We start from the raw sequence: 27,741 nt of genomic DNA, 5'->3' as shown, positions 1-27,741 counted from the left end.
ACATGGAAAATACTTGGAACAGACTGGGTAATTAGTCTATGTTACTATATGTGCCAAAAGGAGCCCTGGTGGTGCAGTGGTTAAACAGCTCCTTAAAAAAAAAAAAAGGTTTCAAACCCACCAGCCATTCAGAGAGAATTGGCAGCCTGCGTCTGTAGAGACGAGAGCCTCAGAAACACTGTGCCCTGATGGGGCTGCTAGGAGTCAGAATCGACTAGACGGCAACAGGTTTAAGTGGTAAATGCTAAGTGCTCAGAATGGTTTCTGAAGTAGGCAACAGAGAACCCTGGGCTTCAGCGGGGGGAAGGCCTGAGCGGAGCCCGGGATGATAATGATAACAAATCCTACCGGCAGAGGCCTCTACTGTGCACCTCCGGTATACCAGGTATTACTCTAATCTCTTTACATATATTAACTAACCGAATTTTCACAACACTCATTCACACTAACTATCCCCAGAGCTCTAGTGGCCAAGTGGTCAGCAGCCGCGCTGCTAACCCAAAAGTACGCTGTTCAAATCCATCAGCTGCTCCAGGAAAGAAAGAAGGGCAATCTCCTCCAGTGCAATTTACAGTCTGAAAAACACTCGCTGAAGGATCAGCTATGAGTCAGTTTTGGGGTTTAGGGATCACAGTCCCTAGCATAGAGATGAAGAAACTGAGGCACAGAAAAGCTAAGGAATTTTCCAGGACCTGACCCATGCTCTCTCACACCAAGCCTAAAGGTCACATTACAGTTGAAGGATGGGGGGCACCCCAAGGGCAGCAAGGCAGGGTAGGGAAGGGTGAAGAAAACAGTGTGAGGAAGGGCAAGGTTCTGGGGACAGGGTCTGGGGCAGAGCTAGGATGGTGGGCTGGAGAGAGGTGGCTACTACACCTTGGAAACTTATCCTAGGGTTCCTCTGCCCCTAGGGTGGAGGAAGAAGGAGGACAGGAAGCCCTATTTCCATTCGCAAGGATTCAGCCCTTCCTCAAAGCCCAGACATGAACTCTCAACAGCCTCCAATCCCACCCTGTGCTTCCTTTAAGAGAGTGGGGGAAAGTCAAACACCACCGTTGCTCACTCGTGGTGACCCTATGACGCAGAGGAGAGCTGTACAAAACAGGGAGCTGACTCTTTCTTCTAAGTTATCTCTGAGCGGGTTCAAACCACCAACATTTTGGTTAGGGGCAGAGAGCTTACCTGTTTGTGCTACCTCCTTGCTGCAGAACAAGTTCTAGATCTTGACACGATAATTTCCCAAAGAGGAGCAGGGGCTCCCAAGTGGGCTGTGGGCCTGAGCCTCCTGTGTCATGTAGGGCCAGCACTTAGAGCAGTTCCTCCAGAGACCACGTACCCACGGCCTGCTTGGACATCTCGGAGGTAGACAAGGTGCAGGGCATCAGCCTGCCTCTCCCTGTGGTCTGCTCTACCATCTGATCCCCTCACATGCGGGACAGACAGTCCCTACCTCCTCTGGGGTGCAGGGAGGTTAGGCTGTGGCAACTATCAGTCCTCAGCTGGCCTGGTCACCTAATTGATCTGACTGGTCAGGGCCCTCCCTCAAACTCAGCATGTCGTGAGTACCACTGAGTCAAAACCTACCTGTGCCAACCCTTCAGTGGGTCTTCAGAGGCAGTTACTCTTAGGAGAGGAGACTGCCCATCTTTCTCCCAGGAGCAGCTAGTGGATTTGAACTGTGTGCTTTGGGTTGGCATCACAACTACTTATCACTAAGCCACTGGACTCCTTCAAATTACGTATCGCTCAGGGTAAATATTCATAACTGGTGAATGGACACTAGAAATCATGCTAGAGATGGCTGCTCCAGTTCTGTCCTTTTACAGATGACAATACTGAGGTCTAGAGAGAGAAGCTGCTGTGCCCAAGAGGGTACAGCAGTGAAACAGGTGTCCTGGAGATGAGCACTCCTGGCTTCCAGATCCATCCCTGCCCTTCAGCTCGTCCCCTGGGTTATTTCTATACTTTTAGTCAGTGGGTGGATGCTGTGTCCTTCCTGTCCTGAGGCTCCCATGGATGGAACAGGTGGCACGGGCCACTGAGACCCCATAACCAAGAGCAGAGTCCAGTCTCAGTAACCCCTGAGGGATGAGATTCTTTAGGGTCTGAGATCACGATCACTAGAACGCCACCTCCAGTTTGGGAAAGTCGTCACGTCTAGTTGGTTGTGGGTACTGTTGGGTCCAGACAAAGTCTGTGTACTTTCTCCAGTGTGGCCTCAGGACTGGGAATGGGTAATGGTCTGCCTACCTGGCACTCTCAGCAGTCACCTAAGACTTTGGTTGTCCACTCTCATCACAAGGTATTTTGTATGAACCTGGATTCTAGGTCCAAATGACCCAGACTGAAATTCCAGCTCAACCATCCAACTAAACTACATGACCTTGGACTTCTCGCTTAATCTCTCTAGCTTCAGTTTTCTCAAGTGCAAAATGAGAATAACGATGGTAACAACTCCATAGGGTCCTTATGAAGATCGTTGTTGTGATGTACCATTGAGTTGGAACCAACACATAGTTGATCCTCCAGCAGGTTTTCAGAGGCTATAAATTGTATGGGAAGAGATTACTCATCTTTTCTCCTGAAGGGCTGCTGGTGGATTCAAACTGTGTGCCTCTGGGACAGCAGCACAGCTCCTTACCACTAGGCCACCAGAGCCCCTTTATGAAAGCTGCTTCAGAAAGTTGATATTGACAAGGATTAAAGGGTTAATATGTGAGTCCCTGGATGGCATAAATGGTTAAAATGCTGGCTTGGCTGCAAATCCAAAGATTGGGGGTTTGATTCCATCCAGAGGGACCTCATAAGAAAGGTTTTATGACTTATTTCCAAAAAAGGCACCAGTGTAAACCCTACGAAGTACAGCTCTATTCTGACACACAGGGGGTCCCCATGAGTCAGAGTTGACTCAGTTGGTTATTCACAGCAAGACTGGTGCTTGCCAAGTGTGACATGACTATTAAGCGGGCTGTTAAACATCCAGGGTATGAAGAGGTGTAAACTTTGTCCTTACCTGGAGCTGGGGCTAGAGAAGAGTTCTCAGGACCAACAGAGCTTTGCTAACAGGCAAATACTACCTCTAGGCCAAGGCACAAACAGACTGGATGAATAAGAAAGGCAGATTCTCCAGTGTCACTAGCCTGCCTTCCTGTTTGAGGCCTGTGATCACATGGTTCTGTGAGCCCGGATGGAGACAGATCCTCTCTCCAGGGGAGAAGTGGGGCAGGGTCACCTGGAAAGGCCACTCCTGGAGCTGGAGAATGGCTCAGTGTCCTAACCCTCCCACTCTTGGGCCCTGTTCTCTCCAGTTTGAAGACTATAAAACCACCACTCAGCTCCTCATTCATATGAATGAGATGCTAAATTATTAACCAGGGACAGAGGCAGGCAGTAGGCACTGCAGAGAGGAGACAGCTCTCTCCAAGGCCAGAAGCCAGGAGCAATGGTGGCACGTGTGTGGGACACACACCTCCTTCTGCACTAAGTCTTCAACCCCTCTTGTCCTACAGAATCAGGGCAGAAGCACTCATTTCTGGTCATTCAGGTTGAGGACCAAGTATTCTCACTGGGACCACAAAGATACCTGTCTAAGCGCTGGGGAGGGGACAACCACACACGACCATACTGACCCGGCCTGTGAGGGCTCCTGTGGGAAGGGCCAGGGCACTGCTCCTCCACAGTCTTCCCCACACACTCCCTGGGGATGTCAAAGTGCAGTCAAGGGCTTCTAGGGAGTTCTCAACAACTTATCACCTTCTTGACTTTTGTCTCAAGTCTAGCCCCACTGAGTGAGAAAACGGGCTCAGAGAGGTGACTTACAAAGGACCTCTGCCCACAAGGCAGCCATGAGATCTGGAGTGTCATACACACACACACACACACACACACACACACACACACACACACACACACATCCCTCTCACCCCCAGGTCCTCAAACTTGGCCCAGAGCCCTTGTCCCATAGACCAAAGGAGCGCAACGGCAGACTAGAAGGACATTTCACATGAGAGTAAGGGAGCAGGAATAACAAACACAGCTTAAACAAGGACCAGACCCCCTGCCCTAGATGTCTGCAGAAGGCAAAACTGTGCTCACAACTGGTACAGATCTCTACAAACCCCTTAGTCTTAACCCTGGCCCCTGATCACCCAGAGCTCTATGGGCTTGTCATATCTATTCCCATAGATCTAAGAGACAGGCTCAGCTGTGCCACTCTTGTGCAGGAGGTAACTGAGGTCTGTAGGTGACTTAGTGACATATCCAGAGTCTTGCAGGGGCCCTGGCACTTAGCAGGAATCCAGTTACAGAGCCATGGATTTGGTGAAGCTGGTAAGTGACAGAGCTGGGATTTGAACCCAGGTCTCTCTGTCTCCAAATGAGTTTCTACTTTTCCTGAACTGCTCCTTCCCTCCTCCATCTTTCCAGCCCCGGCTTGTCCCTTTCTCCCTTCTGCCCAGCCTCTGCCACAGAGTGTCCAGACAGGCTTCACTGAAAATCAAAGACCTCCTGTTTGTAGGTTTAAGGAGCCCTGGTGGCATTGTGCTCAGTGTGTCAGGCTGCCAGCTAAAAGGTCAGTAGTTCAAATACACCAGCCACTCCAGAAGAGAAAAATGGGCCACGGAAACCCATCTGAAGTTTTATATGAGTCGGAAACAACTCAACAGCAGAGGTTATCTGGGTTTGTTTTGCAGGTCTGGAGGTGATGGGGGTGGGGGAGTCAAAATACCCCTTCCCTTGGGAGGACAGGACTACACAGGCAGAGGTAGTACCATTCTGGCGGGAAGCAATACACACATTTTTGAGAGCTACTGGAGGAGATAAATTCTAAACACATGGAGGCGGCGACAGCAGCAACAGTTTGAAGATGTCCTAATTGTGTCCCAGGGCACAGTGAGGCAGAGATACGTTTGGCTCTGCCACGGGTGACAGCCAGCGGGGGACCCATCTGGGAGGGGATTTTCTCAACCCCCACCACCACGCGTATCCCCTAGGCTGTGGTTACTACGGCGACTGAAACCTTTGTCTGCAGGTTGTAAATTGTAATTGAAACGAGTTTTCAAGGTTGAAATAATCAGAGTTCCTTCTTGTCTCCACCTTCACCTCTCCACAACTCACTCTACCCAGCTGCAGTACAGATGTACACATTCTCGAAGTGGCTCTCTCATATAAGGGCAACCAAAAGCCACCACACCTACACTGGAACATTTTCACATCAACACGCATAATGTAGCAAACACACAAACCTGCATGTATTTACACATATATGAATACACACACACATGTATAATCAAATACATAAACACAAGAACATAGAAACACATACACACTGGGTGTCAATTCTGACTAATAACAATCCCATGTGACAGAGTGGAACAGCCCCATAGAGTTTTCTAGGCTGTGATCTTAAGGAAGCTGATAACCAGACCTCTCTCCCCTAGAGCTGCCAGATGTATTCAAAGCGACAGTTTTTTGGGTAGCAGTCGGATGTCTGACCACTGCACCACCAGGGCTCCAAATCCTCATGACTGCAGATCAGTGAGTCTGTTCTCACTAGTGGGTTTGAACTACTGACCTTTTTGTTAACAGCCAAACTCTTAACCATTGTATCACCAGAAAACAACAAAGACCCAAAATCACTACCATAGAGTTAATTCCAATTCACAGTCATCTTCCATCAGGTTTCCAAAGCGGTAAATCTACGTGCAGAAGGAGCTGGCCTCATTTTTCTCCCAGAGTGGCTGCCGGATTCAAACTGCAGACCTTTCAGTTAGCAACTCAACATATCATATACTATGCTACCAGGTCTCCTTGCAGTCAAGCCTGTGTGTTTATGTAAAACATATATCAATACATATAAAAATTTGCATTTACATCTAAACACACAGATAAATACACTAGGTTTTTATTCCTTGCAAAAACTTCTACGGACTAGGGTAAACTTTTCCCAGATGCTCTGCCAGAAAGCTGCCTGGTGTCCTGGGCAGACAGATGCACCCAGCCCCAACTCCTGCCACAGCAATGATCCAGACATATGATCAAGTCAGGCAAAGTATTATAATGACCTGTGTAAGGAGCTCGAGTCGGAAAATCAAAAGGATGAACTTGCTCAGCATTTCTTAAGCTGAAGGAACTGAAGAACAAGTTTAAGCCTTGAGTTGCAGTACATAAGGATGCTGAAGGCAGATGCTGAATGACCCAGAAGGCACCAAAAGAAGATAGAAGGAGTACACAGAGTCACTATACCAAAAAGAATTGGCTAACACAGAAGAATTTCATAAAATAACATATGAGCAAAAAGGTAATGGGGATGAAGGAGGAAGTTCAAGCTACTCTGAAGGAATTGGAAAAAAACAAGGCCACAGGAATTGATAGAATACCAATTGACATATTTTTACCAATCAGATGCTGCCCTGGATGCACACACTAGGTTATGCCAAGAAATCTGGAGGACAACTACCTGGCTAACTGATTGGAGGAGATCTGTATTTATTACCATTTAAAAAAAAAGTGACCCAAAATAATGTGGAAATTATACAACAATATCACTAATATCACAGACAAGCAAGATCCTGTTGAAGATTATCCAAAAACAATTGGAACAGTACACCAACAGGGAACTTCCAGAAGTGCAAGCTGGGTTTAGAAGAGGCTATGGCATTAGGGATATCATAGCCAACACTGGGTGGATCTTAGCTGAAAGCAGAGAGAACCAGAGGAGCGTCTGTCTGTGTTTTATTGACTATGCAGACATTTGTTGTGGATTGCAACAAATTGTGGCTAAGCTTGAGAAGAATGGAGATTAGAGAACACTTAATTGTACTCATGCAAAACCCACACTTGGACCAGTAACCAACAGTTAGAATAGAACTGGGAAACCCTGCATGGTTCAAGATCAGGAAAGGTGTGTATCAAAATTATACTGGGGAAAGTCTGCTGTCAGGGACCTCTCTAGAGTATGAAGAGCAATGATGTCAATCTAGAGGAGACTAAGGTGCATCTGATACCGGCCATGATCTTTGCAATTACTTCCTATGCAGCTGAGAGCTGAACAATGGCTAAGGATGATAGAAGGATAGATACCTTTGAGTTGTGGTGCTAGAGAAGAGTGTTTAACATATCATGGACTGCAAGGAGAACAAACAGGTCTTTCCTAGAGAGAGTGAAACCAGGCTGCTCCCTGGAGGCAAAGATTTTGAAGCCCTGTCTCACATACTTTGGGCACAAGGCCAGGAGGGAACTATCCTTAGAGAAAGACATCATGCTTGGAAAGATGGAGGGACAGTGCAGGAGAGGAAGCCCCAGGATCAGATGGATTAATACAGTGACTTGGGAAGTGGGATTAGGTCTGTCAGAGATGATGAGATTGGCTCAGGATAGGGCAGGGTTCAGAGCTAATGTACATAGGCTCACTATAAGCCACAGGCAACTCGATGGCACATAATAACAACAAAAATGAGTAATTGATTCTCCTTGAGTTTCGTTTTCCTCAGGTGTAAATTCAGTACAATAAGGCTTAGCTTGAAGAGTCCTTGCAACCTCTGGGCAGTGCAAACTGTTAACTTACTCAGCTGCTAACCAAGAGTTTGGAGGTCTGAGACTACGCAGAGACAAGTTAAAAAAAAAAAGCTGGTTTCATATTTCTGAACAATCAGCTATTACCAATTCTCTTCCACATGCAACGCTTTACCCCTGCAGATGCAATCATCATGAATTGGAACCCACTTGACAATCACTCATTCATTTGGTTTGGAGGGATTGTTGGGAGAATGACCAAGCCACTAAGTATAAAATATTAACCCTTATGTACAGTTCCTGATGAGCTTCCGTTTTCATTTCCTGCCTGACAGTCCACCATGGAGACCTCCCTCACTCCTAGAAGCCTCCATCCCAGCCTATGGCCTGTCCTCCAGTCCCTCCCTCCTTCACCCGGTCTGCAGCCTGACCCAGGCTGACTGCCTGCTTGTCCACCTCTACCTCCACCTGAGATGAGAGCAGAGTTCACAGTACAGCACAGCACAGGTAGGGCCCAGGCCCCACATCCACATGCACAGAAGGGGAGAAAAAGGCTGCTACTCTGTGCTGCCTGTGTCAAATGCTTGCTTTCCCCTCCACCTCCACCTGCAGCTGAGCCACTCTCTCCATCACTCTCTGTGACCCTAGGATCTTTCCAGGCCAGCCTTGCCCACTGCCTTGGAGCTGTCCAGCATTCCCAAAGACACGCAGTGGGACCTTCCTCTTCCATTCTTGCTCTATAGCCCCACACCATGGCTTTTGCTGCTTCCCTACCTTTGAGTTTTCAATCTCCATTAAGTCACTTCCTTTCTAGTACTGGGCTCTTTAAATAAAGCATCTCCATCTCCATCATCCCTAGGTCAGTTCTCCTAGAACTCAGCCTCAGCTCTAAGCCAACTTCTGTCCTAGTGAATCCTGGCTCAGGAGTTTCTGGGGAAGGGACTAGTGATTAAGGTAGTCCAGGAATAAGTTCCAAGAGATAAGGAAACCTTGAAGTTTTGGGAAGTGAACCGATTGACCCAGCTGGGGTGGGGACTCCAGACTCCCTCTCCAGTGCTGGTTCTCCGGCTCCCAGAGTTCTGTGGTGCAGCCCAGGCTGCTCACCCTGGAGTTAGCCAGGGCTCCATTTGAAGGAAACCAGTTCTTGCAGACCCTCACCACCACCACCACCCCAAGTGAAAACACTGCGCACCGCCCTGTCACAGCAGGAAGGAAGCTGGGTCTTTGTAATTGGTAAGATCAAAATCCTCCTAAGGACCACTGGTGGCTCAAATCGTCATGCGCTCAGCTGCTGACTGAAAGTTTGGTGGCTCGAACTCACTCCATGGCCTCTCAAGAGACAGACAGGGTCATCTATTCCTATAAAAATTACTCCAACTCAACCATATCCACAAACCATTGCCCTCTATTCAATTCCAATTCATGGCATCCCTCCATCAGGTTTCAGAGCCTCTAAATCTTTGCAGGGAGAGACTATCTCATTATTCTGTCAGCACCCCAGCACGTAACACACTCCACCACCAGCCTCCTTCAGTGTAGAAAATCCTATAGATCAGTTCTGTCACATAGGGTCACTGTAAGCCAAATAAGACTTGATGGTACCAGGCAACAAGAACAAAAATCCTCCTGGGACTCCTGGGTCCTACAAAATGTGACTTCAAGGATTTATCCCCAGATATCCACAGACCCCAGTCTGAGAAATGCCAGCCCAGCAATAAGCCATGAGCAGGATAGGACTTGCCCAGAATAGGACAGGATTCAGGTGTGTTGTTCAAGGGTTGCTATGAATCCTACTCGACTCCACAGCACCTAACAACAACAGGATGGGACAGGCTGAGAAGCCCCTACTCATCACTTCACTTGCTGGCTGGGCCTTGGCAGGCCAGGGAGAGCTGCTTAGCATCTCTGAGCTTAAGTTCCCTCGCCTGGAGGGATCTGGGGTGTAAAGATCATTAGAGAAAAATTATGCCTGCAGCAGAAGCCACATCCAGCTCCAGGCACAGGTCAGCTCCCAGGAAAGCCAGCTCCCAGCCCGCCTCCAGGCTGAGCCTGCACCTAGCTCTCCTTGACAAGGCAGGATTGAGTCACAGTCAAATGCAGATGAGCTGTCCAAGTGCCTTCTAACAAGCCCTCCCGAGGGTGGGCGTCCCCTCTCTCAGGACCCCTATCACTCCCAGGCTCCCCATCTCTCCCAGGCCCCCCATTACTCAGCCAGTTCTCTCCCACTCCCAGCTCCATCTATCATTTCTTCTACTGGATCTTCCTCACCCACATAGAAACATGCTGTCATGTCTCTCATTTAGAAAGAAAAACAAACAAAACAAAGGCCTCTCCTGACCTCACTTCTCTGCCAGCTAGCATTCTTTTCTCTGTTCTTGTTTACAAGGAAGCTCCTCAAAATCTCTATGTTCACTGTCCTCAGCCTCTCTTCTGAGTGCCTCCAATTGGGGGTTTGCGTCCACAACCCCAACAAAATTGTTCTTAACAAGGTCACCAAAAGCTTCTACAAAGCAAAAGCTGGTTGTAGAGTCTCTGTCCTCATCTTACCTGGCCCCTCACCTGCATGTGACAGTGTCCACTATTCCCTCCTCCTGGGTGTCCTCTCTTCATTCACTTCATTCACTCTCAGGTGGGTTCCGTCCCTTCACTTCCCCCATGGCTCCTGCGCATCCCTCCCCTGGTGACATTCAGGGTTGGTTCTCTGCCTCTCATTCTCTCGGTGATCTTGGCTCGTCCTATCTATCTCATCTCAAAAGGCATTGCCATCAAGTCGTGACTGTCTCATAGCTGACCTGCCGGTGGGTATTTAGAAACCGTAAACTGCATGGGAGGAGATTGCCCATCTTGTGCCCTCAGAGCCCCTAAATATCGACCAACCTCCAAATTACAGGGTCAACAGGATCTCTCCCAGAACTCCAGTTTCCATTCCACACCTGACAGTATTTCATGCTCTACAGGTGCTAACTCAGACTCCTCATTTTCTCCTCCAGCCTGCACCCCATCTCAGTGCAAGGAAGTTCCATCCACCTCATTGTTCAGGCCAAGAATTCAGACATCATTCTTGATTTCCTGTCATTCTTCTCTATGGCATCAACAAGAAGGTGCAGGGTGGCCAAGACTAAGAACACACACCAGGTTATACCAAGTGAATGAATGTAAAATTTTTATGCCATTTTTCAGCAGAAATTTATTTTTTAAATTTACTTTTATTTTTTATTATAATCAGTTATAACAACTTTTTTTTTTTTACAAGCCGAGATCACATGTATCAGTAAACCTAAAACTCGATGATAATTTACCTTTGGAGCACACTTCAGTCAGAGCTGTCATTATTGCCCAGTCATAATGGTGCTTTACACTCAATGCAGGCATGGCTTGTGGTTTTCATTACTAAGGGTGTTTTTATAGCTGCTGATTTTGTCAAATTATCTGGTGTTTTAGCCACAGTATCATGGTAATTAATACTTATTAATATACATATCAGTAAATTTTTTATAATTAAGTAGTAATTAGTATTTAAAGGAAAAGGAGAAATAGAAAAAAGGCATTACTTAAATTACTAATAATGTAATTCAATGCAGATTGATTTTACAAAACTATTTTGTAGTTGGTGGCCTAGTGGCAAAAACCTGCACTGCAATCCTGAAGGCACACAATTCGAGGCCACCAGCAGCTCCGTGGGAGAAAGATGGGCAATCTCCTCCTGTGCGATTAACTGCCTCTGAAAACACGCTGCGGGGTTGGTTAGCTATGGGTCGGTTTCGACTCTAGGTACACAACAGTAATAACAATTCATGTAAACTAAAACAATCTTGCATTAAAGCAATTTACAACTTCTCATATATCAGTCTCTGAATAAAACTGATATAAACAAAACTAAAGATTCTTTAGGGTGGTCTGAAATGGGAGGTGGTGTATGGGGAAATGGGTAATCCCACAAATTACCTCACTGAACACCACCACTAGAGACATCATTGACCCTTCTCTCACCTTCTTTAGCAAAACTCTCCACCTTGCTGCAAAATTTAAAAGAATGTGGTCTGTTACCAGTAGCCCCGGCCACCATCATCTCCCCCTGGATAACAGTAACTGCCTTCTAACTGGTCTCCCACTTGGATCCTTGCTCCCCAGTGTCCTCTCTAGGCAACAGCGAGAATGATCCTGTTAAAACACAAATTGGATAATGTCAATCCTCTTTAAAATCCTAAAACAGTTTTCTGTCTCATTCTGCATAAAAAACCAAATCTTTACAAATTGACTACAAGGCCCTGAATCTACCCTCCCGCGCCATTCCCAAATCTCTTTGACATTATCTCCAAATTGTTGCTCACTCTGTTTGAGTCAGAAGAATGACTTTGTAGTTCCCCAGACCTGCCAGGCACTAGCCCACCCCAGGACCTTTGCACACACCATGATCTCGGCCTGACATACTCTTCTTCTTAGCCCTACATGGCTCATTCCTTCACTGTCTTCAAGTGTTTGTATCACTGTCAGAGAAAGGGTTCCTAGCCTCCTATTGGCTTCAATATTCCCAGTCTTCCTCCAAGATGCCTGGATTTGCCTCTCTGGCTGTACCATTAGCCCTCTTTGGAGGCTCAAAGCATTGAATGCAATAGCCATACTATACACCGCCTTGCTGTCAAGGTCATGTTCTCTTCCACCTGCAAAGGGAACTTTCTAGAAGAGAGCTATCCCCCTCAACAGAGCTCAGCATCAGGTTGGGTATATAGTCAACCTTTGGCAAATGATGATTGGTGTCCTAGTTGAACAAGTGAAAAGCGGCACAGGGGAGGAAAGACCAAGGATCCCTCTGATCCCTATGTGGCTGATGGTTTGAACAAAGGCAAGTTCCCCTGACGGTGGCATAGCTTACCACTTGATTGTTGTTGCTGTTGTTGTTAGGTGTCTTCAGGTCCACTACAACTCATAGCGACCCTACGAACAACAGATCTGAACCTTTCCCATCCTGTACTATCCTCACAATCTCCGACATGCTCAAGACCATTAAGGTAGTCACCATGTTGATCCATCTCGTTGAGGGTTTTCTTTCCTATGATCTGCCACTTCTCCCAGCATGAGGACTCTCTCCAAGGACTGGCCCCTCCTGATAACATGCCCAAAGTATGTGAGACGAAGTTTCACCATCTTTGCCTCTAAGGAGCATCCTGGTTGCACACAGTGTTATTGTTGGTATTGTTAAATGCCACTAAGTTGACTACAACTCATAGCAACTTTATGAACATCACACACGAACCTTGTCCCCTCCTGCATTATCCTGTGATCTCCAACATGCTTTAGCACATTGTTACAGACATTGCAAGGATCCATCTTGTTAAGCATCTTCCTCTCTTTCTCTGATCCTCCACCTTCCCAAGCATGAAGTCTTTTCCCAAAGACTAGTCCTTCCTGACAATATGCCCAAAGTATGTGAGATGAAGTTTCACGGTCCTTGCCTCTAAGCAGCACCCTGGTTGTATTTCTCCAACATATATCTGTTTGTTCTTCTGGCAGCCCATGGGATATTCAATACTATTCACCAACACCAAAATTCAAAGGTGTCGATTCTTCTTCTGTCATCCTTATTCATTGTCCATCTCTCAGAAGCATAGGAAGCAGGTGAGGATATCGTGACTTGGATCATGTGTACTTTAGCCTTTAAACTAGTATCTTTGCTCCTTATCACTTTGGGCAGGTCCCTGACAGCAGACTTCCCAGTATATGTCTTTTGATTTCTTGCTGTGACCATGTGTTCTGATTGCGGATCCAAGTAAAATGAAATCAATGACAATTTCAAACCTTTCTCTGTCTATCATGATAAGGATTTTTGTTTTCTTGATGTTGAGATGTAATTTGTACTGAAGGTTACACACAGTAGGTACTTCAAAATGCTGGTCTTCCTTTCTTTCTCAACAAAGAAGGCTTCTCTAAGGTTCCTTTAGGTATCCCTACATGTCCTTCAAAGGCCAGGCTGGGGCAGCCAGGAAAACCCTGGATCTGGGACATCAGCTGCCCTGAAGCCAGACATCTCAGAGCCAGATGGCCTGGGTTCAAATCCCAGTGTTTCTACTTACTACCTCTGTGATCCTATCACTGGTACTCGGTGGTAAGGAGTCAGGTTGCCAACCCAAAGTTCCATGATTTGAATCCTGCAGCTGCACCTCAGGAGACAGTTAGGCAATCTTCTCTCGACCAATTTCCTGCATCTGAAAACCCACTGGAGGGTCAGCTATGAGTCAGTTCCAACTTGACAGCATACAACAGCAACCTGTGTAATTTTAGGCGAGTCCTGAATCCCATTGTGCCTTGGTTTTCTCATCTGTAAAATGAATTTCTACAAAGATTAAATGTAAAACACTAGGAGAGAGTTTGAAATGCAGTAAATGGTGCATAGATACCACTGTATTATTCCTATTCTCTTATTATTACTGTTATTGCTGTTCTCACAGGCGCATGACCAGCAGTTCCCCACAGCGAGGGCGGTGGCCCTCCCTCTCCAGGTTCTCAGCCCCTGGGAGCAGCAGACAGTAAATTTCTCCTATCTCCTCATAAACCAGGCCTCCCTCCACTCAGCCATCACCTGGCTGGCAGCGCTGTCAGTAAGACGGATGCCACATCTGCCTTGTTTACGGCTTTAATTCCCAAACCTTCTCTGCGTGCTCTGGGGAGGGGCAGGGAGAGGAGGAAGGAGGCGGCGCAGTCCTACCACGGGTCCTCACAGCCGCAGAGGTGCTCTGCTCAGTGACCCTATCTCATTCGTGGGGGCGGAGCGGAGGGGAGCTGGCTGGTGTGGGTTCAACTCTGCTTTTCTTCAGTGTTGCCATATTTGAAAATCGCCTCTGTTTCCTCTTCTACAAAATGGGTTGTGTTGGGAGTCCCCTGTATGGTACAAGCAGTTAATGCCTGGTTGCTAATTGAGAACGGAGGTTTGAGTTCACCCCAAGGCACTTCAGAAAAAAAGGTCTAGAAACCTACTTTTCAAAAAATCAGCCATTGAAAATACGTGTAGGGTACCAGTATGCTCTGAGGTGCATGGGGGCGCTTAAGTTAACTCAACAACATCTCAGAATGGTGACTTCTCTACAGCAGAAAGAATCAGTACAAACTGCCTTGGGCTGTTATGTTACCTAATCTCGGGTCTAAATCTCATCCCCCTCCCCTTCCTCTTCTATATCAACAATGACAGCTGTTGTATCAGCACCAATTTCACACAGCATTTTCCAGCCAGCCTCTTCATAAACCTTCTCTCTAATCTTCAACAACCCACTGAGTGTTGTCATCCCTGTGAACACAGATGTGGGATCTGAGATTCAGAGTGGTTAAGTAATTTGTCCAAGGTCACACAGCAGGGACAAGGCAAGACAGACTCAAGGAAGAGAGTCCTTCCCCTGTCCCACCTCCCCCAAATGCCCAGCCTAGCACTAGCACTTTATGGGGGTGCCTACCCCAGTCCTACCTGGCTCAGACTTTCTCCTCAGGAGCCAACTCAATTCAGACACTGGTGGGGCTCTGAGAGGTCAGGGCTGCTAGTCCCTCACCAGGGTCTCAGGCCCCACAACTACTCTGGGCAGCTCCTTGCTCTCAGCTCCCCTCATCCAGACATGGGGCTCACCATGCCTAATTTAGGGTCACCCACGGACTCTCAGCAGCCTCTGATGGGGCTCTGAATACACCACGAAGGATGTAGAGTAGCTGTGACGTGCCATCCTCCACTGCTCCTTGTGAAATGCACTCCATGCTCATTCCAGCCTCCCCTTCCTCAAATGCTCCCACTGCCTGGGGGGCCTGTCATCCTCCCACCCCTCACTCACCTCTCTGTCCCAGAGGCTCCTATATTGAGTTATCACTTTGGTGCTTTCTTAAAAATCCTGATGCCAGATTGTAAAGGGGTGAGAGTGCAGTATCAGTATTTTTAAAAAACTCCCCTAGTGAATCAGTGTGCTGCAAACATGGGGAACCACTGATCCAGCCCTAAGTCCCCAGGCCTGAGTGCACATTAAATCACGCAGGGAGCTTTAAAAACATCCACTGCCCAGACCCTATTGCTGAGATTCTGAATTAGCTGATGTAGGCATGAGGCCTGGATATCGTTTTTAAAGCCCCCTAGTGACTCTGTGCACAGCCAGGGTTGAGAGGCCCTATTTCACAGCTCACATGGTACCTCCATTAAGGTTTTCTCACTTCCACACCTCTGGGCTTGCTCACTATCAATTCCATTTCTCAGATGAGAAAGCAAAGGCCCAGAGGTCACAGGACTTGCCTCAGGCCCACAGCAGAGCTGTCACACTCCACTGATTCCTGCTCCCTTCCTCCTTCCCTATCCACTCTCAACAGCCCGGCTCAGTTCCTTCCTTCATGATGTTAGAGAGCTGAGCTCTTCCTGTTCACCAGACAGCTGGCCAGAAGTCCAGGAATCCTGCCCGAGGACTGGGTGAATGGCCAGAGCCCTGAGAAATGACCACGGCTGTCTCTCTTCCTCCTGACACTCCCAGACAAAGGAGGCTCCAGAAACACCCTCACCACCAGCACGCTGGTCACTGGGATTAGGAGCTTCCAGTTAAATTGTTGTATCCTCCACTGGACTCACCCAAGCCCTACGCAAGGTGACCTTTCATCCACATATGAGGATATCTGAGAGTAAAAGGGGGAAACTTAAAATAATTAGGAGAGCTCTGGTGGCACAGTCCACAGTGAGCTGCATTGCTAGCCTACAGGCAGCACCTCTCTGGCAGGGTGAGTGCACCAGAAGCTTCATGGGAAAGAGATGGACAGTATCTTCTTGTCTAAATCACAGTCTCAGAGAGCTGGCTGGAGGATCACCTACAGCTGGGTCCTGGCTTGATGGCACTAAGGTGTTGCATCTGTATCAATAACTGAGGGAGCCCCGGTGGTTTAGTCCACAGCGATTTATGATGATAACCTAAAGGCCTCCAGTCTCCTCTCAGTATGATTTACAGCTTCGGAAACTGAATAAAGGATCTCTGTGTTGGACTCACTCAACTTGACAGCAACGAGTGAGTGATCAATAATTATGGCAAGAGAACAAGAATGGGCAGAATGCACGGATACTCTGCCCATGAGGGCCCAGCCTGCCACGCTGAAGCATGTGCACTGCTTACTGACCACATCACTTGTGATCACTCACTGGTGTCTCATCAAAGCCGATTCATACAGCAAACCCTCCAGTGGGTTTTCAGAGGCTATGAATCACAGGGAGGAAACGGCCCACTCTTACCCTACAGAGAAAGTAGAGTTGGATGGGCAGCACAACTCCCTACCGAGGAGGCCACCAGAGCTCCCTCTGCTGTGATCACTGCCTGATTAAGGCAGTTACTCTGCAGCCTTCCCTCTTTGACTCTCCATATCCTCACCTATTATCTGTAGAGTTTTAAGATGTTTCAGAGTTGCGAGGGTAACATGAGGTGATATGTTTAAAGCATCTGGAGCATGTTGTGCCCCCAAGTCAAAACCAACTCATAGCTGACCCTCCAGAAGATTTTTAGAGGCAGTAAAAGTTCACAGGAGGAGACTGCCCATCTTTCTCCTACAGAGCAGTGGGTAGATTTGAACAGTGTGCCTTTGAGTTGGCAGCATAACCTCTTACCACTAGGTCACCAGAGCTCCATGTCCAGAACATAGCAGTAGATGCCTACACTGTGCTTGTGGTTTGCTCACCTAAGAACTCAAAGTCTCCACAGGAGGCACAAGTGTGCACACACATCTGCTCCCTCAGACCTGCAGCCTCATGCACACACAAACATGCAGCTGTGAGCACACCGCACTGCCACTTGCACACTCACACTCACCTGACAGATCAGACTTGGTAGGTTTGCCCGTGAGCTTGCCTGGGTGCCAAGGGATCTCCACAGTTCTAGTGGATAAGACTCCCTGTGGGCCCTGGCCACCAGATGGCAGCCACCTCTGAGCATCAAGCTCCCTCCCTCCTCTCCTGTCTTTGGTCTGCCCAGCTGCTAACTGCTCCATGCAGCATGTCCTCAGTGCAAATTCAGTGGTGCTTATCCACCCCGTCTTCTGCTCAAACTGCACCTATCAATTCAGGGTGATGCTGTATATAGTGTAGATAGAGAGATGTCTGTCTGACTGTAGACCTACTAAGACAACTACCCTAGTAGGTGCCAGTATAGAGCACAGTCCTAGGTTCCACCATTGTCCACCTGCGGGAACTAGGGTTCCTTTACCATATGAGCTTCCCTTTCTAATGATCCTCTGTTTTCCCATCTGTAAAATGACCCACTCCTATCCTACCCCTATCCGCACCCTCCATGGCTCATTCCCTCTCCTCCTTGGTGCTCTGTTTCAGTGCTACAATCACAGCATGACCTTCCCTGGTAATTTCTACAGGTTCAGTCCTTCTTCCCCTTGACCTCAAATTCCCTACCCTCTTTCTTTCCTGGTTCTCAGTACTGCACATTTACTTTAAGACATTCCACAGTTAAATGTTTATCATGTATCCTCCTATTGGGATAAAAACTCAAGAGATTTTTGCCTCTTTGGAAATACGTTTTGTGGAGTGACTGAGAGAACCCAGAGGGAAAGGTTAGAAGTCATTTCTATAGAGTTCCAAGCCTTTGGGTGCCCTGCTTTTGCCAGACTCCACAGGACGGTTGGAGTCAATTTGTTCTGTGGACTTGCCCTCAAGATGGGCAGATGAACCCTAAAGCGGCCAGAAGCTTATAGCACTTCTACAAGTTCACAGGAGTCCCTCCCCTATTCACCATGTCACGAGGATCTGTCACTCACGATACCACTATGGTTTCCCAGGCTCTTTTTCTCTACTCAAAATATCCTAGAGTTGGACCCATAATTGCCTAGCCTTGCCCCTTCAAGTTTTACCCCCCATTAAGGTTCCACCCTCAACCTCCAATCTCCACAGGCTGTATTTTGGCCTTTTTGGTCCTTCATATCCTCCACCAGCTCCTCACTCAAGTGACCTGGCCCTTAAATGTAGACTTGATTGTTGTTGGGTGCTTTGGAGTAGATTCTGACTCAGAATAGAACAGCTTCATAGTATTTTGTGGCCTGTAATCTTTAAGGACAGAGCTCTAATAGGGTCTGCAGGATGTTCGCCTGCTAATCAAAAGCCTGCATCTCCAGTGGTTCTTAATCCAACAGCTGCTCCATGGGGGGGGGGAAGAGGAGCAATCTCCTCTTGTTATGATTTAACTCTAAAACTCAAACTCATTGCCATCAAGTGGGAACTAACACATTGCTGAAACCAATGGGTTTCCAAGGCTGTAAATGGCAAGGGAGGAGATGATTCACATTTCTCCTGCAGAGCTGCTAGTGGATTCAAACAACCAGGGAGGCATAGCCTTTGGATTAGCAGCACAACTCCCTAAAGACTAAGTCACCAGAACTCCCTCATTATCATTTACAGACTTGGAAAGCGGTGGAAGATGGTTAGGAATAGGAACTGACTCTGCGACAGTGAGCTGAGCTGAGCTTAATCTTTAAGGAGGGAGCTCTGGTAGTTCAAAGTGAGCTGTACAGGAAATCCACCAGAGGATTCCGAGAGAGAAAGATGGGTAGTCTCCTTGAGTTATGATTTACAACCCGAGAGACTATAATCAGTAATGAGTCAGAACTCACTCAATGGCAGTGAATGAGTCAGTCTTTAAGAGAACAGGTTACCAGGTCTTTGCTCCCAGAGCATCTCTGCTCCATCAAGTTTTTCACCTACACCTGGAGAACTTCAGTTCTCATCCTTCCTAGACTCCCATTCATGCCTCAGTCTCTGCAGGCCCCTTCCCACCCCACAGACCCCGCCCCCTTTCCAACAGGCCCCGCCCCTCCCTCCCCACAAGTCCCGCCCCAGCATGCTTCAGTCTCTGCCGGTCCCTTCCCCCCCCCACCACCCCCCCCCCCCCCCCTCCCACAGGCCACGCCCCACACACCACGCCCCCTCCCGCTGCTCCTCCCGCCGAGGCCATGCCCTTCTCTCCAGCCCAGCCCGAGCGTGCTCACTAGTGCACTTCTTGACGTGGCTGCCCTTCTTGAGTGCATGGCGGCTTAACTTGCAGTGGAAGTTGTCTTCCCAAAACTCGGCGAACCAGATGTTGCGCCGGTTGTTGTCCAGCGTGCGGCTAGAGAAGTAGCGGTCAAATCCTGGCAGAGGATGAGGACGTCAGGCCCGCGCTCCCGCCCCTCCCCGCACACCCCAGGCCCTACCTCCTCCCCCTGCTTCTGATCTTCTGAACCAAGACTTTGACAGCAGAAAACAAAATGTGCAGCAATGCTTTTCATTCAAAATGAAAAGGGCTGAATTGAGTCCCAGGGGAATATGTGTAATCTCACAACTGTTGCCTTTACAGAAGAGAAGAACACCGAAGCCGTTGTCTCCACGGCCTTTTAGTCAACAACAAATGCTAATATCTGGCTTCTTTGAGAGGGAGGAACCTTGCAGACCTGAGATTAGAGCCAGGGCCCCAAGGCAGAGAGGAGGAGCAGGTGGGGGCTGCCCAAACCTGGGAGCTTCACTCTGGTCTGAGGAGGAGACTAGGCTAGGGAAGATAGGGGACCATGCAGGTCACGCAACAAGACCAGGTCCTACCTACCTCTTCCCTCTTCAAGGAGAGAACTTTTCATCACTGATACATGCTTTGCAAGCAAGACTGAATAACTCTGTTCTCTGCCGGGTGAGAGGCCCTGTTCTTCTTCCCCAATCCGTGTGATAGGCAAAACTGACTGAGCTGCTCTGGTGAGGCCAGAAAGCCTGAGAGCTCAATAGAATCCATATCAAGTAGTGAGCTCCCTGTACTTGGAAGGGTCCAAATTGAGCTAAATGAGCTGTAGCAGACATGCAAGCACCAGTTGGGGGATTAATGGCACTACTGACACTTTGGGCAAGAAAAATGTGGTGCTGCAGAGGCTATCCCATGCCTTGTCAGACGTTGAACAACATCCCTGACCTCTGCCAGCAACATCTTCCCTCCTCCCTGTGCCTCTCCCCTCACCAGCTGTGACAGCCCAGAATGTTTCCAGACATTGCCATTTGCATTCTGGAGGACAAAATGGACCCTGGCTGAGAATCACTGCTCTAAAGGCTTCTCTAATGTTCCAGAGAGAAAGGAGACTTGTCAAATGACACGTGGGTTCAAATCTCAACTCTGCCACTTACTAGCCACCCTGTCACTTACTGCCAACATATCTCACTTAACCTGTCTGAAGCTCAATGGATGTGGAGAAAAATATTCACAGGGCTGCTGGGAGGACACCAGGAGATATCTGTAAGAAGCCTGACATTTGTAGGGACCAGTAAGTGGCATTTCTTGCTAGTTCGTTTCCTAAGGGTTGGGACTGAGTAAGGTGGTATGGCCTGTGCTCCCTCTACCTCAGAGGAAACAGATATACTGCTGTGTGACCTTAAGCAAGCCTCTACTCTTTCCAGAGCCTCAGTCTGTCAGACTGCTGGATGAAAGGGGCGGGGGTCTGCAATCCTTTTTATTTATTTTTTTAATTATTATTAAATTTTATTAGTTTTAATGAACCTTTACAGAGATTTTGGGTTCTCATTCATTCATTGTTGCACTGTTTTCTCTACCCTCCTCCCCAATTCGTTCTTCTCCCCACCCCTGAATGTCTCTTTTAATTGTCCAATTGCCACAGTGCTTGTCAAAGCCAGTTCTGATTAATCTCCTTTGTCAGTGTGTCCTTTGCCATTCCCTATCACTCCTCCCTGAGAGAGACTTCACCCTGATTCATAAGGAAAAGGGGATGGCGTATTCTCTTAGCTACTTCCTGTTGAAAAGGGATGCTGTGGGTTTCAGGGTGATATAATCCTTTTTAGCTCCACCAAAGCTGGGGTCTATTGAATAGGGGGCGAGTGTAGAGGAAGAGAAGGTCCTAGGACCCTGCTTCCCCTCTGTGATGAGGAGAGCCAGGCTCCAGCCAAACTGAGCCATTAACAGGAACGTCATGCCTTGCTCTCTGCTCTTATTGCAGCTCCAGCTGGAGCAGACTGTTCCTGCTCCTGTCCAGGGTGACTTAGGGTCCTGACCAGAGGGCAAGGGGTGCAGGCAGGGCAGGCTCAACCCGAACCCCATCCCAGGGCCTGCCTGCCCCCTCCCCACTCTCCCTCTCTGTGGGGGCCCCTCCCCCCTGCACAGCCAGAGAGCAGCTCCATGACAGTAACCCGTCGCCTTGGCCTCTTCTGTCCCAGGAGTGAGGAGGAATGGGATGAGAGGTAAAGAAGAACCTCTGATAAATGAGTCTTTCGCATATGTACACATCTCCCACGTGTAAAACATATGAGAAGGAACAATGAGTGGGTCCTGACTCTGGATTCAAAGTCTGTTAGGCTGAGTGTGGTCTGAAAGGCCTCCCAGTGCAGCATGAGTAAGAATGAAAAGATGTGGGGAAATGAGGAACAGGAGAGGAGAGTGATGGGAGAGTCCAGATGATGTTGGCAGTGCTGCTGGAGTGAAGGAAATGGTCCCGCCTCCTGGCCTACCTCTCACAGACATCCGCTTGGGGAGGATAGTGACAGCACCCTCCGCCACCTCCTCCAGGTGCAGCACAGGGGCAATCTTGGAGCCCCAGCTGTCCGAGCCCATCCAGAAGAAGTGGCCCGTCTGGTTGGCTTTTCGTGCTGCCTCCAGCACACGCCTGTGGGAACACACACCAGCCCAGCCCAGCCGTGTCTGTCCACAACTGCCTTGCTCTACCCACAGGTGCCTGGGGGCCACAGCTTTCCCCAGAGCCCACACAATATTTCCAGACCCAGGTGCCCCCTACCCCAGGCCCACACCAATCCACAGGTCCATGGGTACTTCTCCCACTATTTCCAGTCCCTTAGCCTCACCTGCTCTTACTACAAGACCTGTGTGCTTCCCTAGGACCATATTTGCCCCAGGCTCACATCTTCTCTGTGTTTGACCATGGCTCCTAGAAGAAGCATATCTGCCCATTCTCTGTCTGCTCAGGTTCCCACCCACACATCCATATTCACTGACAGATTCCCACATTTATATCTGTCATCATACATACACACGTGCACATACACATACTTGTACATCTTAACCTCGCTGCACATGTTAGCCCCCTGCCGCCAGAGCTCTTACATTCATCTCCTCTGCGCTAAAAGTCCAGGGCCTTTGGAGAGCTGGTCCCCATACCCTGTACAGTGAGGGAGTCCATGGGGTGGACTGAGCTGGGAGCCCATAAGGCTCACCGCATCCCACCCACCCTCAGCCCTGCCATGGTCTTAATCAAATCAGGAAGCCACACAGACTCAAGCCTACAAGTTCTCAATTAACACTGAATGTGTCCCACAAAGACATCATTCCTTGGAGGGGAAAATCAGGGAAGAATGGTTAGACTCTCTCCAAATCTTCCACAGGGACAAACTGAAGCACAGAGGAGGCAAGTGACTTGCCCAAGGTCATACAGTGAATGAGAAACAGTGAGACTAAAAACTGCCTAAGCCCATCCCATAAGCAAGAACCAGATGCAGGGTTTGGAGGTGGCTCCTGGGACTGTGCAGGGGAGTGGTCAGCTGGGGCAGCAGGGCCCAGGATTTGGAAAAAAGCATTTTCAGCCCTTAGAGCTGGGTCTGGGTGGGACCAGCATGAGCTATTCGTGCTATCATTACCACCCACCCCCTTCCTTGCCTCCCTCATCAACCAACTCCTGACACTTCCCGGACCCTCTCACCTGCGGCAGGGCCCTCACCAGGTCACCACTAATGGCAGGTGAGGTTGCTCTCAGAACCCACACTCACGTCCCTATTAATACCCGCCTGCATCCGGCCAGCCAAGATAGCCAGGGCTCCCAGCCCTGCATCCCTGCAAAGTCACCTGGGTTTATTTTTATTTGTTTGCTTCTGAAAATGCATATGGATTCCCAGAAGTGACCCCCACCTCCCACCACATTTCCTTCAGCCTGCGCGTGGGGAGCCAATCTTAAGTCCCTTCCACACCTTCCCCCAGGTGCCTATCCTCATCTCCTGTCTCCTGATGTCTGGAGCTTGGGGCCTCCAGGCCCTTCCCCTGTGAACTCCCCTACAGTTCCCTCTGAGAGGGCATGACATAGTCTAGTCATTTCCATTGGGCAGATGCAAACACAGAGGCTCAGAGAGGGACAGTGACTTGCCCAAGGGCACACAGCCAATAAGAGACCTAGTGGGTACCTGTCTCTTGACCCCTATAGCTCTTAGGTTTTTTCTACCACCCATCTGCTCTGATCAGTGGACAGTACACATTTTATATTAGGGAACCACAGAGGTCACAAAAGAAACTAAGGCAAAAGGCAAGTCCTCCTAAAGGTAGGTGGAAATATATAATTGCCATATAACACCAGTTGAAACTCCTGATTCAACATGGCTCAAACTAAACTGGTCAGGCCTTCCCCTGTTTTACCCCACTTTTCCTCACAGTTATCCTACCCAGATCTGGGGGTGAGCTAAGATTCCTTCCTCTCCTTTACCATCTCCAACTAGTCAATCACCAAGACCTGTGAGTCTACGTCCTAAAAGGTACCACTTCATACCACCCACCTTGGTCCGACCTGCCCTGACCCCCAGTCTCTTGCCTGGTATATCTCAGTATGCAGCTCCCTGCTTCTCTCAACCCTTCATCATCTGTCCTTCCAATGGTAGTATAGACAGGTCCCTGGGGAACCTGGCCCACAACTAGGGGGAATCAGGCGGGATGTGGGTACTGCAAGGGAAAGCCAAAGACCTTGTTCATGGACTCGATGGAGAGTAATGGCTGAGCCAAAGCTGTCTGTTAGTAAGCCAGGGGAGGAGGGCACATCTGGGTGCGGTCTGGGAACTGAGCAGTGTCGAGTTTGGATGGGGGGCTGGTGCCTGAGGACAAAGAGCTCAGAAGGGGCCTCTCCTGCCCTGGGACATGGCAGTGGGGTCTGCAGGAAGCTATACTGCTAACTCAAAGGCAGCATCTGTTACTGTGAGTCCTCCAGATGCTCCTCCAGAGAACAATGGGCAATCTCCTGCCAAGCGCACAGCCTCCAGAATACACGCTGGAGGGTCAGCTCTGAGTCACTTCTGACTCAAAAGCAATGAACTGAGTTTGAGTCAGGCTTATGGTGATAAGAAGCTGCCTCCGAGCAGGGTAGTGAGGGTGTCGGAGATAGCTCTGAGGACCTCCCCTTCCTGTGCTGTGACCGCCTAGGACACCCCTATCACAGACGGCCATTTCAGGTTTGAGAGCTCCATGGTATTCCATAACCTATCACTCCCCACCTCCAGGGACTGGCAAAGCCCCTCCAGATAGCTGCTTTATATGATTCTAGGATTAGGTGTTTATCAACTGGCAACAGCAGCTGGGAAAGATGGTTTGAAAGAACAGGCCTAGGGTGGGCGCTGGTCAGCAGGTGGAAAACAGGAGGGCAGGCAGGGTATCCAGGTCTGGTCGGGGATCCAGAGAGATCTGAGGGCACCAGAGTCTCTGTGGGCTCTAAGGGAGGGGCCAGGGAGAGACTACATTTGCTCCCTCACCCTCCTTTGCAAAGGCAGTGGGGCTTCGTCCACCTGACTCAAGTCAGGGTTGGGTCTCATCAGCAAGCTGATGGCTCCTTCAGGCCAAGACTGCGTGCCCTTCACCGGGGCTCCCTGTGAGGGCTCCTTCAGGCCAAGGCTGCGTTCCCCCTCACTGGGGCTCACCAAGTGCAGGGTTGAGTCTCTCCCTCAGATTGAGGAAGCTTTCAGTTCTGTCTCATTTTGGCCTTGTCAACCAGACTCAAGGAGGTGGGGAGCAAAGGAAAAGGCAGAAACAAAGTAGATAAGGAAAAGTGCTTGGGAATCTTCTCTTTCTGACTGACCCAGGGGGCGCATGGTGGGTGTGCATAGAGTCTGGAGGCTCCAATCTCCTGGACCACTCTGCATATATGAAGACTGAGGCCCAGGGGGAGAAGAAAGTTGCCCGCAGGGAGTCTGAGCCAGAGCCAGGACTAGAACTCAGGGCCCAGAACTCTTCCTTCTGCTCTGAACTGTTCAGAGAAAAGAGGGAGGGACTGAGAGGTGGCCATATTTACTGCTTACTCATCTGTAGTAAATAGTTCAGGCAGGTAAGCACAGGCTTGTGCTGGCCAGAACCTGTTCCAAGGCCCCTGCCCTTCCCTGCACTCAATTCTCGTAACTGCTCTAGCACCATCATTCTCTCTCATTGACACGGTCTCACTGACATCAAGATGGAACCAACTCATAGCTGATCCTCCAACAAGTTTTTTGAGGTTGTACATTGTATAAGAGGAGATTGCCCATAATAGCACTGTTACCATAATTAACACCTTTCTTTCAAGACTAAATGAGGCTCAGAGAGAAGGAGAGAAGGATTAGAACCCAAGTGGTCTAGCTAAAGTCCCTGGCCCTAGCTGCCCCCACTTTGTGAAATGCATATAGGAAACATACAGGGAAGACGGGAGAGTGTGCCTGTGTGTGCCACAGCCTGAGGCATCTCCCAGTTCACACACCTCTTCACTCCCACCCCTCCGGATGCCAACGTGGGGTCAGGCTAGTCTAAGGGGAGGGACCAGAGGTTAACCCCACATCTGGTTCCCTACTCCACCACTGCCTGCCCTCCTCACCTGATATCATCCTCATTAGCAAAGATGATGACGGCTCTTGCATTAGAAGTCTCCAGGAGGCGCCGGATGATCTTGTCAAACTCGCCTGGCTTGGGCTCCCGTGGTATCTTCACCGACTGGGCGATGCATATACCCCCTGCGGGAAAGACACTGGTCAGCCACGGCAGATGGACGACTTGGACACCACACCCACCCACATCCACACCCAGAGAGAGAGAGAGAGAAAGAGAGAGAGGAGCATGCACAGGCATGCACTCATGCACTCCAGGAATGAAGGGCTAATGGGGTGTCCAACCCCTCAATCCCCTAACCTGACCCCCAGCTCCCAAGTTCTGGTCTCTAGGAAAAGACTAAGCAATCAACACAGTACAAAATTAGTTTTGCATGCTGGATGTGTCATTCAGTTCTCTGTGCCTCAGTGGCCCCATTAAATAGGTTGTAGCCAAAAGAAAAAGCTCAATGTGGTTCTCAGGAGCCAGACGACTTGAGTTCAAATCGTGGCTTTACCACTTACTGCCGTGTGACCTGTGAGCGGTTACTGAATTTATCTGTTCCTCAAACTCATAACCTGTAAAGGGGAGGTAATTAATACTGTCTACTTCAAAATGCCATCGAAATAAGTTCACATAGCAGTCACCTTGAAGAGAAATGGACTAAGATATCAAGGACTCTCAAACACTGGCCACTTCCCATCCTTACTCTAATGCCTGTCCCCTCCTGTGATTTTTTGGCATCTCTCAACTACAGGGTTGCCATCTCTAAAATGCATCGTTGCCTGACAGATGCAGTATGTGGAGATGCTGGGTTGTACACTACATTAAATGTAGATACAGTGTAATTACTATGATTCATTTCTCAGTTCTCAACAGACTCATTAAGATTTAACTTCGGGTTGTACTTGTGTATCTGAATTTCAAATCTAGATGGAAAAGCTAGGTTTGAGGACCAGCTTGTCACATACAGATTGCATGCACTTAGGCAAGTTGCCTTATGGCTCGGAATCTCTATCTCCTCCTCTACAAAAAGGAGGAGAGAGATTCTGCAGTGTTGACAGGACGGAAATGACAATCCTGATAAATTAATTAAGGCTTTATTAATTATGCCTTAATAAAGCTTAATTAAAGTAAATAAATAATAACAAGTAAACTAATGCATATAAATACAAGATCTGGCATCTAGTAAGTGTTGGTTATTTATATTACAACCACCTGACAAGAGGACCTGAGAAGGATTAAATCTGAGAACGACAGCAAAACTCCCACCCTGGGCCATCAGTGCCCCCCAGACACCCACAGTCACAGGGCTGGGCTACCATCCCTAGTCGGTGCCCCTGGTAAGAGCGGGGTCCGTGGCTGCCCCCAGTGCTCACCCCTCCTGGGCAGCAGCTCTGTAGGCAGGCTCTGGAGGATATCTGGTGTCCCCAGGGTCGTCCTAGGGCTCTAGACTCTCTAGTGCACAGCTCTCCAGGTCCCACTATGCACCCTGGCTTGGCAAGAGGGCAACGAGGCCCCCAGCCTTCCCTCTTTCATTCTGATCAGATCTCCAGTGGATAAGAGTTCAAGAGCATAAAAGCCACCAATTCTACATAAATTATTTCAGAAAATAGAAGAAGATGGAACCCTCCCAGATTCATTCTATGAAGCAAACATATCTTTGATACCAAAGCCA

General features: G+C 48.8%; 1 protein-coding gene across 4 annotated transcripts in view; it reads right to left on the bottom strand.

The window, feature by feature from the left end:
* Positions 1-27,741, bottom strand: part of GRM4 (glutamate receptor, metabotropic 4) — a 148,785-nt gene that overhangs the window by 20,893 nt on the left and 100,151 nt on the right. For 3 of the 4 annotated variants that reach the window (XM_006882075.1, XM_006882077.1, XM_006882078.1), the window contains exons 3-5: positions 26,074-26,209; positions 21,980-22,134; positions 19,495-19,635 (exon numbers count right to left, since the gene is read on the bottom strand). In XM_006882075.1, coding sequence (XP_006882137.1) covers positions 19,495-19,635; positions 21,980-22,134; positions 26,074-26,209 — 432 coding nt within the window. The remainder of the gene's footprint in view (positions 1-19,494; positions 19,636-21,979; positions 22,135-26,073; positions 26,210-27,741) is intronic. The other variant, XM_006882076.1, reaches the window with a different exon arrangement.

This window comes from Elephantulus edwardii, unplaced genomic scaffold (genome assembly GCF_000299155.1).
Source record: "Elephantulus edwardii isolate Elephantulus edwardi_28Jun2011 unplaced genomic scaffold, EleEdw1.0 scaffold00017, whole genome shotgun sequence".
NCBI lineage: Eukaryota > Metazoa > Chordata > Mammalia > Macroscelidea > Macroscelididae > Elephantulus > Elephantulus edwardii.
Note: the sequence above shows the minus strand (reverse complement) of the source record. Positions and strands in the feature narration are given on the sequence as shown.